The sequence below is a fragment of the Thrips palmi genome, unplaced genomic scaffold (assembly GCF_012932325.1).
Source record: "Thrips palmi isolate BJ-2018 unplaced genomic scaffold, TpBJ-2018v1 HiC_scaffold_8, whole genome shotgun sequence".
NCBI classification, from domain to species: domain Eukaryota; kingdom Metazoa; phylum Arthropoda; class Insecta; order Thysanoptera; family Thripidae; genus Thrips; species Thrips palmi.
Genome location: NW_023144635.1, coordinates 6,515,544 through 6,529,899, shown reverse-complemented (window position 1 = coordinate 6,529,899; position 14,356 = coordinate 6,515,544). Strand labels below are relative to the sequence as shown.

At 48.2% G+C, this 14,356-nt stretch overlaps 1 protein-coding gene across 3 annotated transcripts; it reads right to left on the bottom strand.

Annotated features, from left to right (window-relative positions):
- Window positions 1-2,112: 2,112 nt before the first annotated feature.
- LOC117652961 lies at window positions 2,113-13,784 on the bottom strand. Of its 3 annotated transcripts, none has more exons than XM_034398225.1 (3): window positions 13,667-13,784; window positions 8,201-8,354; window positions 2,113-6,313 (listed from the first exon to the last, which is right to left on the bottom strand). In XM_034398225.1, exons 2-3 carry the CDS (start codon window positions 8,275-8,277, stop codon window positions 5,269-5,271), a joined length of 1,122 nt encoding a protein of 373 aa, XP_034254116.1. In that variant the 5' UTR covers window positions 8,278-8,354; window positions 13,667-13,784; the 3' UTR covers window positions 2,113-5,268. The 3 variants fall into 3 exon arrangements, with proteins under 3 accessions (XP_034254116.1, XP_034254114.1, XP_034254117.1); XM_034398223.1 differs by having other exon boundaries at window positions 13,632-13,772; XM_034398226.1 differs by having other exon boundaries at window positions 13,704-13,745.
- Window positions 13,785-14,356: the final 572 nt, after the last annotated feature.

The following is a 14,356-nucleotide window of genomic DNA, read 5'->3' as shown; positions in this document are numbered from 1 at the left end:
ATTTACCAGGATTATTAACCAGACACCTGGTAAATGTCACAACACCCGATCTGGTTACTGCAACTGATCATCTGGTGAGAGTTACTAGGATTCTCGTATGAGTAACTAGTACTCGTTTAACTACACTGTGGCAAAAAGGTACGGAAAATCCTGTTAATTTTTTTGCCAGGATTCTCCGTAGCCCTCTTATCAATATTCTCCGTAGGCTCTTACAGTATTCTCCGTAGGGCCGCACAGTATTCTCTGTAAATCCGCACATCCGTAGGACCTCGAAGACTGTATAGTCCCACGGAGATCACTGTAAGGTCCTACGGAGAATACTGTGCGGTCCTACAGAAAATACTGTAAGAGCCTACGGAGAATATTGATAAGGGGCCTACGGAGAATTACCACAAGCTGTTTACAGAATTTTCCGTAGCTTTTTGCCACAGTGTAGGATTGGTCTAGTACTTTTAACCATACTTTTTTCTCAGTGCGGTACGCCTTGATCAACAAGGAAAACCTCTTACCTTGGTTCCAGGTGCAACACTTTTCGAGTTTTAGTCATATGTGCAAACTGTTGTCGTAACGGCCCTGGTATTGTTTCGGTTTGGGTATCATCCCTGATCAGAAGGCTGGATTCGCGGCCAGCGTGCGCATCTCTGACAGAGAGAGTCCCTAGGCTGGGACGGCGGGGGTTAGCGGCGCGGACGGGCTGCCCGGACCATCCCTGCAGAGACGGAGTGACTAAAGGCACGCCGCGTGCATACAAAATAAACATCTGCGTGTCGGAAAAGTATCTCCGGCGTGCAAATAGTATGCAGCGATATCTCCACACCACGTGTCAATAGCGTCTTCTTCTTTTATAGGCAGGAGAGGGGTGGTGAGGCCGGGGTGTGGCGAGGGGTCCGGCACGGACAAGCTGCCCAGGGCGCGTGCGCGGACCATCCCTGCAGAGACGGTGTGGTTATAGGCACGCCGCGTGCATTTAGAAAAACATTTGCGTGACGGAAAAGTTTCTCCGGCGTGCAAATAATATGCAGCGTCATCTCCACACCGCGTGTTAGTAGCGTCTTCTTCTCTTACTGGCACGAAAGAAAGGTGTTTTGGAGTGTCAATAATAATTTCAAGCTTTATTTTCACGTGGTGCGCCCCTCGAAGTGTATCTTCTCATTGACACACGTCAAAAATTCAAACAAGCCGTTTTCCTTTGTAAGGCTTAAAATAGTTTGTAAGGTTTTCTCAGTGTGCACACGACGCCGTGGGGTGGTCCAGGGCGCCGCCTCTGGGTCACGGGGCGCTCAGCTGCAGACTGGGTGGCGCCGACGAGTTGATAGAGCCAGCTGTTTACAACCCCGCCCCCACCCCTCCTTACTCACACGCTCGCACCCATCACGCCTCCCCGACCTCGTCTAGACCGGGAGAGCTTTGGGTAGAGAGACTCGGTGTAACACGCGTCAATTTGGCAACACTGGGCGAGCGCTTGGAATGTTCAGCCGAAAGCTAGCTGAATCCTCCCAGGGTGCACCAGCGGAGAGGAGTTGAAAACCTGAACAAATTTCGCCCACCTCTGAAAGCTGGAAACGTATTCTGACATTCTGTAGAACTCAGAACATCACTTATCAGGGCAAGTTTATCAGAATTTAAGTTTTCCGGAGGTGAGAGAATTTTGATCAAGATTTCAGACATGTTTCTGACATTCTGATAAAATTTACAAGAGTGCCGCCGAGGAGCACGCCAGTGTTAGGATGCCGCTAGGTGCACTGTCATATTAATGAACTTTGTCCAGTATATGTATGTCTCACAACCGATCAAATGTTGATCCAAATTCCATCAAATGCAACGTATTTCAAGCATTCACCCTCGCTAGATGTCTTCACGCCTAAACCCAAGAGTAGAGAAAAAAAAAATTCTCCCATGCATTTAGACGGAGCTATTTAGCAAAAGACAACTTCACCACGACCCCCCCCCCCCCTTGTGCTTGATATTTTGTCAAAAGTCACCACGAAACAATATTTGGAAGTTCTGTTAACAGACACATTTAATTTCAATAACATGTCAGTATAATATTGAACACCGATATTGTAAAAATGTTGAACATTGATATTGATACACTGATACACCAATAAACACTGATACTGATACACCACCATACTTTGACATTCGTGCACTCTTGTACACATATACTGATAAACCATAAAACAAAAATAATAATAAACCATTGAAAAATGATATTGATTGAAAATAGAACACCGGTATTGAAAACTCACTGAACCTTGATATTGATACACAATTGAACACTGATATTGATAAATCATAAAACACAGAAATTGATACTCTATTAAACACTGATACTGATGGGCCATTGGATACCGATATTACAATTAAGCACTTGTAATGATAACAATTCAACACAGATACTGTTAGAACATTTAACACTGATATTGATATACCACTGAACACTAATATTGATACAACATTCAACACTGATACTGATAAACCTCTGATCACTTATATTGATACAACATTCAACACTGATATTGATAAACCATTGAGCATTGATACACCATTGAACACTCATACTGATAGACCAGTTAACACATCTTTTCATACACAATTCAGTACTTGCACTGATAAACCATTGTACACTCACATTGATACAACATTTAACACTGATATTGATGAACCATTGAGCTAGATATTGATACACCAATGACTACAAATATTCAAACAACATTCAACACTCATGCTGAAAGACTCTTAAACACAGCAACTTATACACAATTAATTACTTGCACTGATAAACCATTGAACACTTATATTGATACAACATTCAAACACTTATTGATACAACATTCAAGACTGATATTGAGGAACCATCGAGTACAGATATTGATACTTCATTTACTACAAATATCCAAACAACATTGAACACTCATTTTGATAAACAAGTCAAGAAAGACATTGAGACACCATAGAACACTCATGCTGATAGACCATTAAACACAGCTATTCAGTACTCGTACTGATAAACCACTGAACACTTATATTGATACAAAATTGAACACTAATATTGACAAACCATTGAGCAAAGATATTAGTACACTATTTGTCACTTTTGATATTCGTGAACTTTTGACCCCTGGCAATGATACAAATTTGAACAGTGAATTTGATCAAGCACAAAAAAAGCAAGACACGCCATAGTTTATAAGGCGCGGGAAGAAATGACTCTGCTTTTCTCTACGCCCTAACCGTAGAGATGAAATATTACAGAAGGAAAGAAGAGGGAAAGGAAAAAAAGGAAAGAGAAATTTCCTACTCCAGGCACTTGGCCGCTCGCATTCCAGAAGCGTGCCAGCGCCAGCACGTTGAAAGGAGCTTCTTTGCGTTACGCCCGTTGCAATGCGAATGAGCCATTTAATGGCCCATTCACATTTGTTCGGACGTGAATCAGCCATAAAATAGCTCACTCGCGTTCCAACGAGTGTGACACAACGCTCAAAGGAGCGTCACATTTTGTCACGTGCTCCAGTCACACCGATATGTCAAGCTCCTGGAACGAGAGGTGCTGCACAATTTCCCAGCCGGCCGCTGCCGCCGACATACATATCTTGCACTATGAAAACCTTGCAGCCTTTTTAAAGAAAAGAAAAGCAGCTTGTTTTGATAAAGTATTTTCAGCATACATCAGCTGACAAAAAACATACATCACACCCTATCATTTTTAAAGCAACACAAATAACTCACAAATTAATGGCCTCACCACAGTAAACAAACATACATGTACTTGACACTGGATTGCTACATCGAAATGCTGCAGAGGAGTAAAAGTAAGAGTTGGATCTTATGATAAACTAACACAACTTTTATGATTAAAATTTATGGATTTAACTTTAGACCTGCAATAACCCTGGCTGCATGACCTGAGCTTTTGAGGTTACTTGAACTTAACATTAAAGACGTACATAAATAATCAATATTAAATATCAATATATAAAGATTAAATAATCAATATCTCGTACGTATATACGATTTCAGTCGATATACTAACTAAACATGAAAATAAGACTGTCACTGCAGATTTGTAGGATGGTGGGTCTAAGGAAAACATTGTAAAACACCTCACTTCATACAAACACGATACTTAAAGTTACTTTTGTAGTTATCATAAATTGTTTGGCAGGTGAGACCTTATTTTGAACACACCTTTTTTCTGACCACAGCGCAGGTTGAAACTTTTGACGTCATTGTGGCGTGACAAAAGTCTCCCCACTTTGAGGTGAGACATTTCCGTCGGACCAAGTTTTGGCAAGGAATTGCCAAAACTTGTTAATATTTTGCCTTTCCTCTGGAGTGGCAGGAGGTCTGACCTTCGGACTTGAAGAGGAGGCGTTGATTTCAAGAATTAAAATTGAATTTTACACTGTACCAAATGAAATGAAAAATGAGTGCCTTGGTCACTCACTGACAAGTCTATATTAGTTTTGACATGGAATATAATTTGGTCATGATTAAATCTTAATGTATATTTGGAACTCAAAGTAAAAATGTTGGTCGCCATGTGCACTTTGGGATTTAAACCTGGTTCCAAAGTTCTCTGATTCACTTGAAACCGGCCCTACTACTGACTTCGTCTTGTCCCCCCGATTCCAAAAGTACCTTGCTAAAGTGCAGGAAAAGTTTACTCTTGTAGACGTAGACCGTAATCTCCTGCACTTGCAGGTTTCGACTAGACTTTCCAACGCCTGCCTGTATCGACCGACCCCTAGTCCTGCACTGCCAAGGCACTGCGTCTTACCCTTGAAACCATGATAAACCAATATTTCCCGATCGGCGGACAAGCTGTGTCCTACGCATTGAAGCGTACGAGGTGGAGGGATGGAAACTAGCAAGGCTTGCAAGCGTGGACATGTCTGGTCGACACGTCCTGGTGAAGGACGTGTGGTCTCCCCCAGTAAGTATGTACTCGTCCTACACTTGGGTACGCAGCTCGGACAGTCCTCGCCCGGACAGACAAGCGTACTCTATACCGACATCACGCATCTTACTTTGTGCAAAATAACATTTCTTTCACAAACACGGAACCAGCCAGAAATTGGGGTCTCTGGAGGTGTCCTCTCCTAGCTCCCACACACTCCAAACCTCGGAAACTATTAAGCCTTCCGAGAAAAGTAAGCTTATACAAAGAAGTATTTGGCAGGAAACATATGCTTACAGAGAAAACACTTCGCAATTTACGAACTATTTCTTCGTGTAACAAACGAAATTGCTCACACCCTTACACACTTATAGTGTAGCGTAAGTTAGTAAGCGTGCACCGGTGTGCGTTTTCACCAAGGATATCTGGTACGATATCTTGCCACAGAAACCTTTTTCTCTCATGGCCTCTACTCCCTTCCTGCACTCACCGCCAAGGGTGAATGCCGACTCACCAAAGAAATTGCACCAAACCACTACGTGCACTTTGTGTACTGTTGGCGTGTACAAGGATTCAATTACCCGCCAAAGGAGATTTATCTCAGCTGGAGACTCAACGGTGTGATAGATATAGATGCTTGTTAGAGCTGGCAGACTCCGAAAGACAGGAGCAAAGCCCGACTGCACGGACAAGTGCGCCAGACCTCGGCACATTGCCAGAGCTGTGAGAAGGTCTGGTCTGGCTGAGGGGCTTGGATAAAATTTGGCACAGACAAGGCTGCCTACCAACAGGTCTTTGACCAGATCATGCTGCTTGGGAGTTATCACGTCCTCCTTCACGTGGATTGATTTCAGATTCGGAAAACATTGCTGCAGTTTCCCCACTTCGTACACGAAGTCATCTTCCACATATAAAGTCAAATCCTCGAGGTTGGGCACTTGAGAAAGCACATGCAAAGAGCTATGACCCCTGTTAGTTTTCGTCGTACTGTCCAAAGCCATGTCCAGCCGTTTCAGGTGGTGTCTGCTTCGCCATACTAACTGCAAGTACGCCTTTCGCAGCCATACCGGAGGCACACGTTCAATGGACAGTTCTTCAAACACAATGAGTCCCCTTAAAGCACACAGAAAACGGTCGTTGCGTCGGGTGCCTGGTAGTGGAGGTGGGTCGGTGAGGCTGACGTGCAGACTTCGAACGGCTGGCGCTCTTTTGAGGATCGCCCTCTCAATGGACGGATTCCATCGGTTGGCTTGCACCGCAACCGACACGCCGTGCCAGGCGGCGCGATCAGACACCGCCTTCTTCCAGCGACGACAAACGGCCGGGATGACTTTGAGGAGGGTGCGTCCGTCGGTTACGTAGCTGAAGATCTTATGAAGGATCTCGTTGGGCAGCTTGTGAATGCCCGGAACGCTGGGAACAAGAAATTCGTCATTGTTGCGTGCGTCAGTGGAGATCCGCCGCCAGTAGGTGCTTGGCAAAACGGTTCCTGGTTTTTCAGGTAGCCTGTAAGGACATGGGTGAATTCCATGCAGCTCCTGGGAACACCAGAAACCGGTTTTGCCGTGTAGCCGTTTGGGCAGGTCCTGCAAAAAAAAAACTTTTTATTCTACGCAAGATAAGTTAAACAATTTTGAAATAATCATGTCTACACTACGAGATGAGTAATGAGCAGGGTAAACTTTGCGTCAGAGCCAAATTGAAGGTTGGACGCTTAATATCTTCAACTTGTTTGGCATGATTTAAATAATAGGGAAATACCGTAGAACGGGGTAATATGAGACAAATTTCGAGGTTTTTTGTGATTTTTCCCCTTTTAATTTCAATTCGACGTACTGAGGTGTTTACCACTTGTTCATTGACCCTTTGGCTAAACTCCCACCAAATTTCAGATTTTTAGGTGCAGTAGGGACCTTTCAATAACCCTCGGAATGCCGTCCCATATTTCCCTGCAATGTGGGGTAATATGAGACAAAAGAAAGAAATGTTAAAGAAGTATGGAGAAATAACTCATTTAGGCGGGTTTGGAGCTTTCAAAGTTCATTCCACTCATTTTAAAGATGGTTGGAAACTATAATGGAGACGATATAAAATCTGGAGGGGAGAAAAATGGGTGTCACTAAAGAGAGCTGAAAAATGTATAAAATGGCATGAGTTGTGCCTGTCACATGAAAATACTAAACGAAGAGCATAGATGCCAGTCAGATAGTAAAACAAATTCGTGTTAAAATCATTGTTACTCGAAATTATTAACAGTGGAGTATGTTTGGCCTCATGTTTCAAGCGAAAAGAGGTGTCTCTATTTTCCCTGCAAGGTAACAAAATTGTATTCCATCTGGAACAGGCAGCCCGGGAGTAGACATAACGGAACCAAATTTTGTCCCGATTATGTTGACATAATTGCCTACAGATAAAAACCTCGTTCGGACGAGAACCCGAGTTCTAACCGTGGTTTCTGGAGAGGTTTTTACTAACTTTATAAAACTTGTTAGCATTTAGAGGTTTTTCCTCTGGTTCTAAATAACCCTGGCGAGTCTCTGATAGCCTTCGTGCGTTTCCCGTGAATTGCCAAGGCCTCCTAGATCACGAAAAAAAAATCACGGTGGACTTCTGAACAACCGCTAGACAGAAACACGACAAAAACCGAAAAAAGTGCGCTTTGTCTCGATTTTCCTTCATGTCTCATATTACCCCGTTCTACGGTAGCAAGTTTGCTCTAATTTGTCGGCATCTGGGCCCATAAAATAGCTTAGACTCATTAGTGTGTACATTGTACATGCCTTCTACTCACTGTAAGACCAAGTGTGGACAACTCCAAATTTGAAATGCGGAGGTGTGGAATTTTCAGTCTGCACACTTGGATTGGACGTGTACAGTTTCCAGTCTCCACACTCCAAGTGTGGAGTTGTCCACGTTTGCACCGTGCCAGAGATAGGGGCTCAGTGAGCAGGGATTTTTACCTAACCATGAACGGGCACCAGAACCTTATCGTAAGCTTTGAAGTTGTAACTCGTTTCTTACGCCTTCTTTGAAAAAGGATAAGTTATTTTTTGAAGCTTCTCGAATTTGTGTTTGAAAGTTCTTGGAACGGTCAACAATTGTACCTCAAACGACCATTGTCGTATGTTACGTCATTAAAGCAGTGTCAGTCAAATGTTATTTAAAATTAAGGGTCTGTCAGCGAGCTAGGCCTACTCCACTCTTGAAGTGTGGAGACCAGAAACTCTGCACCAGCAAGTGTGCAGAATTACTCAAGGGTGGAGCTTTGTTTGTCGATTTTAGGATCAACTCCCTTCCTACCTCTCGGACTCGTCGACGGGCTCTTCTTCCTGTGGTCCTGATGTAGACGCGGAGGTCTCCGCCTGCATTGCGCACATCGCTGCGCTCTGCAGAGGAAGTGTTCTCCGGCGCACGTCTCACCTCGTCGTCGTCGTCACGTACTTGCAGCAACTACCTGTGTCGGAAACAGAGGCCAAGTTAGTGTTTCACACTCCCAAGAAGAAAAAGATAAGCGCTGAGAAAACCTCACAAACTATTTTTAGGCATATTACAAAGAAAAGCAGCTTGTTATAACAGGGTATTTGGAGCATACATAAGCTCACAAAGAAAAAAACTTCGCAATTTACGAACTATTTCTTCGTATAAGAAAGTAAATTAGTTTATGCTCAAAATACTTTGTACCCCCACCCACACTGTCCATCCACGGCGGCCAGAACCCCACAACACGGCTTCGCGACGCTCTTCTGTTTGGCCAGCTGCGTTACTGACTTTCGGGCTGCATGTTGTTCAAATTACCTGATGGGAAACTCAGCGTTACGTTGCGAGAGTGTGGGGGCCGGCCGACCATTCAGGCATGGGCGCTGCCATTGCTCGGGCAAACCCCCTGCACCACCAGTTTACCCCTCCCTCCCTCTACCCCTCCCGACTCCCGGGCTAGGTCGGAGCTATCGAGGTGCATGCTGGGAACCCGAGCAACGGGCACGCTCGGGGTCGGCCGTTCGAGACAGTTCGGCTGGCACTCCCCGGCAGGCTTGCCAGACCGGGCGCTTTCGGGTCCCTCCGGGCGCCGCACAGTGGTCTGGAAGGCCGATATAGGCGGACAAAATAGGCATTTCTATAATCTGTCAAATATCAAATATATCGGCACAAACCGTTAGCATACTGTTGTGGAGAGTTAAAAACAACACTTTCGGAGCAAGGGTTCACCTTGTTTTTCACACACGGGGTCTCAATCTTAATGAATGCGCCAACGCTAATTTTCACTTGAAAAAGTTGTCCACAAATTAAGTTCTGTCAAATTGAGTTTTGGTCGCAGCCAATTTCTGAAGATATAGCGTGAAAGGGCGTTCTTTGGCGAATAAATTTGATTACTCACTTTTGGGATTCGACCAAGTTTTCGTTTCGCTATCGACTCGCGAAGAAAGTGTTGAGCAAACGGTTAAATTCAAACTTTTCTTAGATCGAGAAAGTTTTATTCGGCTTCATTCCTTTTCATTTTTGGTCTAAAATGTCAGCAATATATTAAGGAAAACGATGCAAAAAGAATCATCTGCTAATATCTGCTACTCTAATTTCTGCGCGGTCCAACGTAACCACGGAACGCACAATATACGACACCGGCCGGCACGCGCGCACCCGGCGCACAGTGGGCTGAGAAGCAAAAAAAGCGATAAAAATTCTAATCGACGTCAAAATTGCTACTCGGGGGTTTTTGGGTCCGAGAAACTCAAATCTGACGAAATCAAAACCCGAAAACGACCGGCAGGGGGCGGATCCAGCATTTACGGGAGGGGGGTGGGGGAGTCATTTAGAAAATGCGTCCCTGAGGATTTTGGGTCCCCGAAAATCATATCTGACAAAATCGAAACCAGCAAACGACCGGCGACAGCAGCCAGCCACCCGGCCGGCCCGGGCGGGAGACGAAACTTGTCATCTTTGACTGCGATTTTCTCAAAACGCGGAACAGAGCGGAACAAACGGCGAAAAGGGCCCTAAAGAAGAGATGCTGCTCTGTCACCTCCATGTGACAGATCGGTTCGCAAACTTTCGCAACTCAACTTATCGCCTCGCAAAAATCACAAATTCGTCGATTTTGCAACATCTTTGACGGCGTGTTTCTTCCACCCAGTTAAACCAATCATAAACCTTTGATATTGTCCAGATTTGTGGGGCCTTCAGCTTTCCAAAAACATATAACATGATACCGTTATGTGGAATAGGCCGACCCCCAGAAGGAAAATTGTTCACAATTGTAGGATGTGTTAAGAAATAGGTCGATATTTGCCATGTTTGGCGCCCTGCACAGCGTCACGCGTGTGATGTATTTTCAAACGGACTCGTGTCACGGATAGGGCATGCTTTTCTTATGGATATGGCACAGTTTGTTTGACCTTCCTGTTCAATTTTCAAACTGCCCTTTATTATCGCTTTTTTCGCTTCTCAGCCCACTGTGCGGCGCGGCGCACAGACCAATGTAGGTGGACATAATTCACTACTCCGGTAATACTCTACCAAAAATAATGAAACTGCTGTTGATTAGGTTTTACGGGTCGCTTAATCGGATTCTGTTAAAATTTTGAACCAGGGGCGGCTCAGTTTTCCAGAAAAGGGTGGTATTTTTTGGATTTCAAGAAATGGCCTTCAAAAGGGTTGAAGCGTTTTGAGGACCGCTGAGTCTGATTCTGTAAAAATTTTGGACCAGGGGCGGCTCAGTTTTTCAAAAAAGGGAGTTTTTTTTTGCGTTTTTCAAGATATGGTCTTAAAAAGTACAGTTCATGGGTTTTGAATGCCGCTGAGTCTGATTCTGTAAAAATTTTGGATCAGACGCGGCTCAGTTTTCCAAAAAAGGGGGTATTTTTTGAGTTTTGTCCCCTCTTCCCTTTCCTGGAAAACTTAGCCGCCTCTGGTCCAAAATTCTTACAGAATCAGACTCAGCGGCCCTCAAAACCCAGGAGCTGAATTTTTGAAGGCCATATCTTGAAAAACAAAAAAAAAACACCCTTTTCCGCAAAACTGAGCCGCCCCTGGTCCAAATTTTTTACATAATCAGACTCAGCGGCCCTCAAAACCCGGGGACTGTACTTTTGAAGGCGATATCTTGAAAATCGAAAAAATACCTCCCTTTTCTGGAAAACTGAGCCGCCCCTGGTTCGAAATTTTTACAGAATCAGATTCAGCGACCCGCTAAACCTTACCTTCAGCAGTGTCATCATTTTTGTTTGGGTATTACCGGAGTATTGAATTATGTCCGCCTAAATCGGTCTTCCAGACCACTGTGCGCCGTAGAGATGGCCTCGGGCGCCTGGGCGCCCGACGGGCGCAATGCTCCGAGCCGGGCGCGCGCCCGGGTTTTGGACACCTTCGGGTGGACGAGACCGTATCGGCAGGTCTTGATAGCACTTCGGGTGCACTTCGGGTGCACTTCGGGTGCGCTCGGTGCACTTCCAGGTGCACTCGGTGCACTTCGGGTGAACTCGGTGCACTTCGGGCGCAGGGGCAGGCCGGGCGCCTTCGGGCGCCTTCGAGCGCATTCGGGCGCACTCGGGCACTTTAGCGGGCCGGGCGCGCTCGGGTCGGCCGTGTCTGGCAAGCCTGCTCCCCGGTCCGTCGAGCCGTGCCTGCGCGGTCAACCCCTCCTCCACCTTCATTACCACTCCTCCTCTTCCCCTGACGGGCCAGGTCGGAGCAACCGAAATGCATGCTTCACCGCAGCACCGAAGCATTGGCGCTGCCGTCGTCGGCGAGCCCGTTGCCCGGGCGACGCCCCTCCACCTCCACTCCAGTGCCACTAGCCCCTCCCCCTTCCCCTCCCGGGCTAGGTCGGAGCTGTCGAGATGCGGAGTCCGCCTGAATGTGATAAAAATTCGGTCATTTGCACACCAGACACCCCCCCCCCCCACCACCACCACCTCCACCACCTCCAGGAACCCACTGAGAGTGTGCCTTCACTTACCTACGCCTACTGGAATTTCCCGAATGTACCCTACTTCTGCTTATTCTTAAGAAATAAGCTCTTATCTCTCATGTGTTGAAAGAAACGTGACGCTGGCTTTCACACTCCGTCTCCACATGTACGGCAGCGTTACGCTGCCCATATTACGACCCCCGACAGGCCCCTGGCATTTTCTCCAAAGTACCCAGAAGTAAAGCCAGCCAAAGTTAGCCTTTCTGGCGACCGTAGGAAATTCGGTGGCTCACCGAAGCAGTGGAACTGCTGTCGCTCGAGCTGGCCCCTTGACCTCCCCGACCCCCAGCGCCCCCTTTTTCAGGGCTAGGTCAGAGCAACGGAGATGCAGGCTGGGAGACTTAGCAACTCGCCGCCGCATCGAAGCATTGGCGCTCCACACTCTGATTCCAGAAGCGTGACATCACGTTAAAACGAACGTGACAAAATGTCACGTGCCTTTGAGCAATGTATCACATTCGTTTTTGGGTGTGAATTAGCCCAAAATCAGCTTGTTCACATTCAAACGAACGTGACACAATGCTCAAACGAACGTGACACTTTGTCACGTTCGTTTCTACGTGATGTCACGTTCCTGGAAACGAGAGTGCAGTCGTCCGGGCTACCCCTTCCACTCCACCTGTAGTACCACTCTTCCCTCCCCCTTCCCCTCCCGGGCTAGGTCGGAGCTGTCGAGTTGCCTGGGAACCTGGGTAAGCAGTGGCGCTGCCGTCGCCTGGGCTTTCCCCCTCCACGTCTAGTACCACTCTTCCCTCCCCCTTCCCCTCCCGGGCTAGGTCGGAGCTACCGAGATGCATGTGGGTGATCCCCGGGCGACGGGTCATCTCGGCGCTCACCGATCCATCGAGTCCTGCCTGCTCAGCGCCACCGCACCGAATCATTGGCGCTGCCGTCACCCGGGCTCTTGCCTCCACCTCCAGTGCCACTCTTCCGTCCCCCTCCCTCCCGGGCTAGGTCGGAGCTATCAAGATGCATGGTGGGAGATCCCCGGGCAGCGGGTCCGCCTGGGGCGGCCGTTCGGAACCCTCCCTCCCAGCATGCGTCTCAATAGCTCTGACCTGGCCCGGGAGGGGAAGGGGGAGGGAAGAGTAGGGGGGGGGGGGGGGAGCCCAGGCGACGGCAGCGCCAATGCTTCGGTGCAGCGGTGGAGTTGGCCGGTCCCCTAGCATGCAGCTCGGTTGCTGCGACCAGCTGCGACATAGCCCGGGAGGGGAATGGGGAGGGAAGAGTGGTACTAGAGGTGGTGGGAGGTAGCCCGGGCGACGGCAGCGCCAATGTGTCGGTGCTGCGGCGAGCTTCCCGGTCCCCTAGCATGCAGCTCGGCTGCTCTGACCTAGCCCGGGAGGGGAAGGGGGAGGGGGAGTGGTACTGGACGTGGAAGGGGGGAGGGGGTGGACCGAGCGACGGCAGCGCCAATGCGTCAGCTGTTTTTGTACGTGAATTTGAACACTGCCCAGATATATTCATACGTTGAAAACACACTGACTTAGATGGGAACGAGCGTGGCGAGGTAACAGCTGCCTCCATAGCAACACCTCTCAATAGACAAGGGACCGGCCCTTCCCAGCTGGGGTCCAGCCCGGGCCGCCACAGGTGGTGGCAAAACCACTGCGGCACCTGGACAGTCTCCAAGCTCGTTTCGAGCTGAAACAGAGATTGGTGGCTCCACTATTTTACCTGCAGTTTGCCTGCAGCGCGTGGACAGTCCGGGTTGGGGAGTTGCCTGGGGGCTGCGTGGTCAGAGTGTCCGTTTGGGATGAGACTTACCTTGTCTGGAATAGCTTACGGCCACACTGACTCACCAGCTGCACCTACTTGCTGAGCTCGAGTGCTACGTACACGAGATACAAGAGACAACGCCCGCACAGCACTTGGCTCAGCGCTCCACAAACCGTGTTGGGGTGGTCCGTGCCGCGGGGCGCTTAGCTTCAGACTGGACGGCAACAGCGGGTCAATAACCCATCCTGAATCAAACAGGGAGCCGTCGCGGCGTACAGCCCCTCCCCTCTCGCCCGGCCCACTTTCTCGCGGGAGCACGGAGGTGGGGCGTCTAGGCGTGTCTGAAACGGCGAGGATCTATGCTAATGTCGGGCTGCTTAGCCGCACTAAGACACGCATGAACCGAAAGGGATTCTCTCATAAATCGACGGAAACAAGGTGGGTCTTGACTAGAAGTCAGCCCATGTTGCCATGCTTTGGCGTGTCCTTTTTATTCTCCCTCCTTACGGCATCGGGGGCAAGCAATCCCGGAGACAGTCAGAGGGGATGAAGGGAGGGTGGTGGCGGTTTTTATGTCCTGTGTGTTCGGGTGGCTCCCGGGGGCTCGCCGCGCCTTCGGCTCGGCTCCGCTCGTGTTTTTCCGGAGCAGTTCGGCTCCACTCCTAGCCAGCCCCGCCCGGTGAACAGCTGGCAGCGAGGCCAGCCGTCCCCTCACCGGTCCGCCTCCACCCCGCCACCCTCGCTTCACCCCTGACGATGTCTCCGGGCCATGT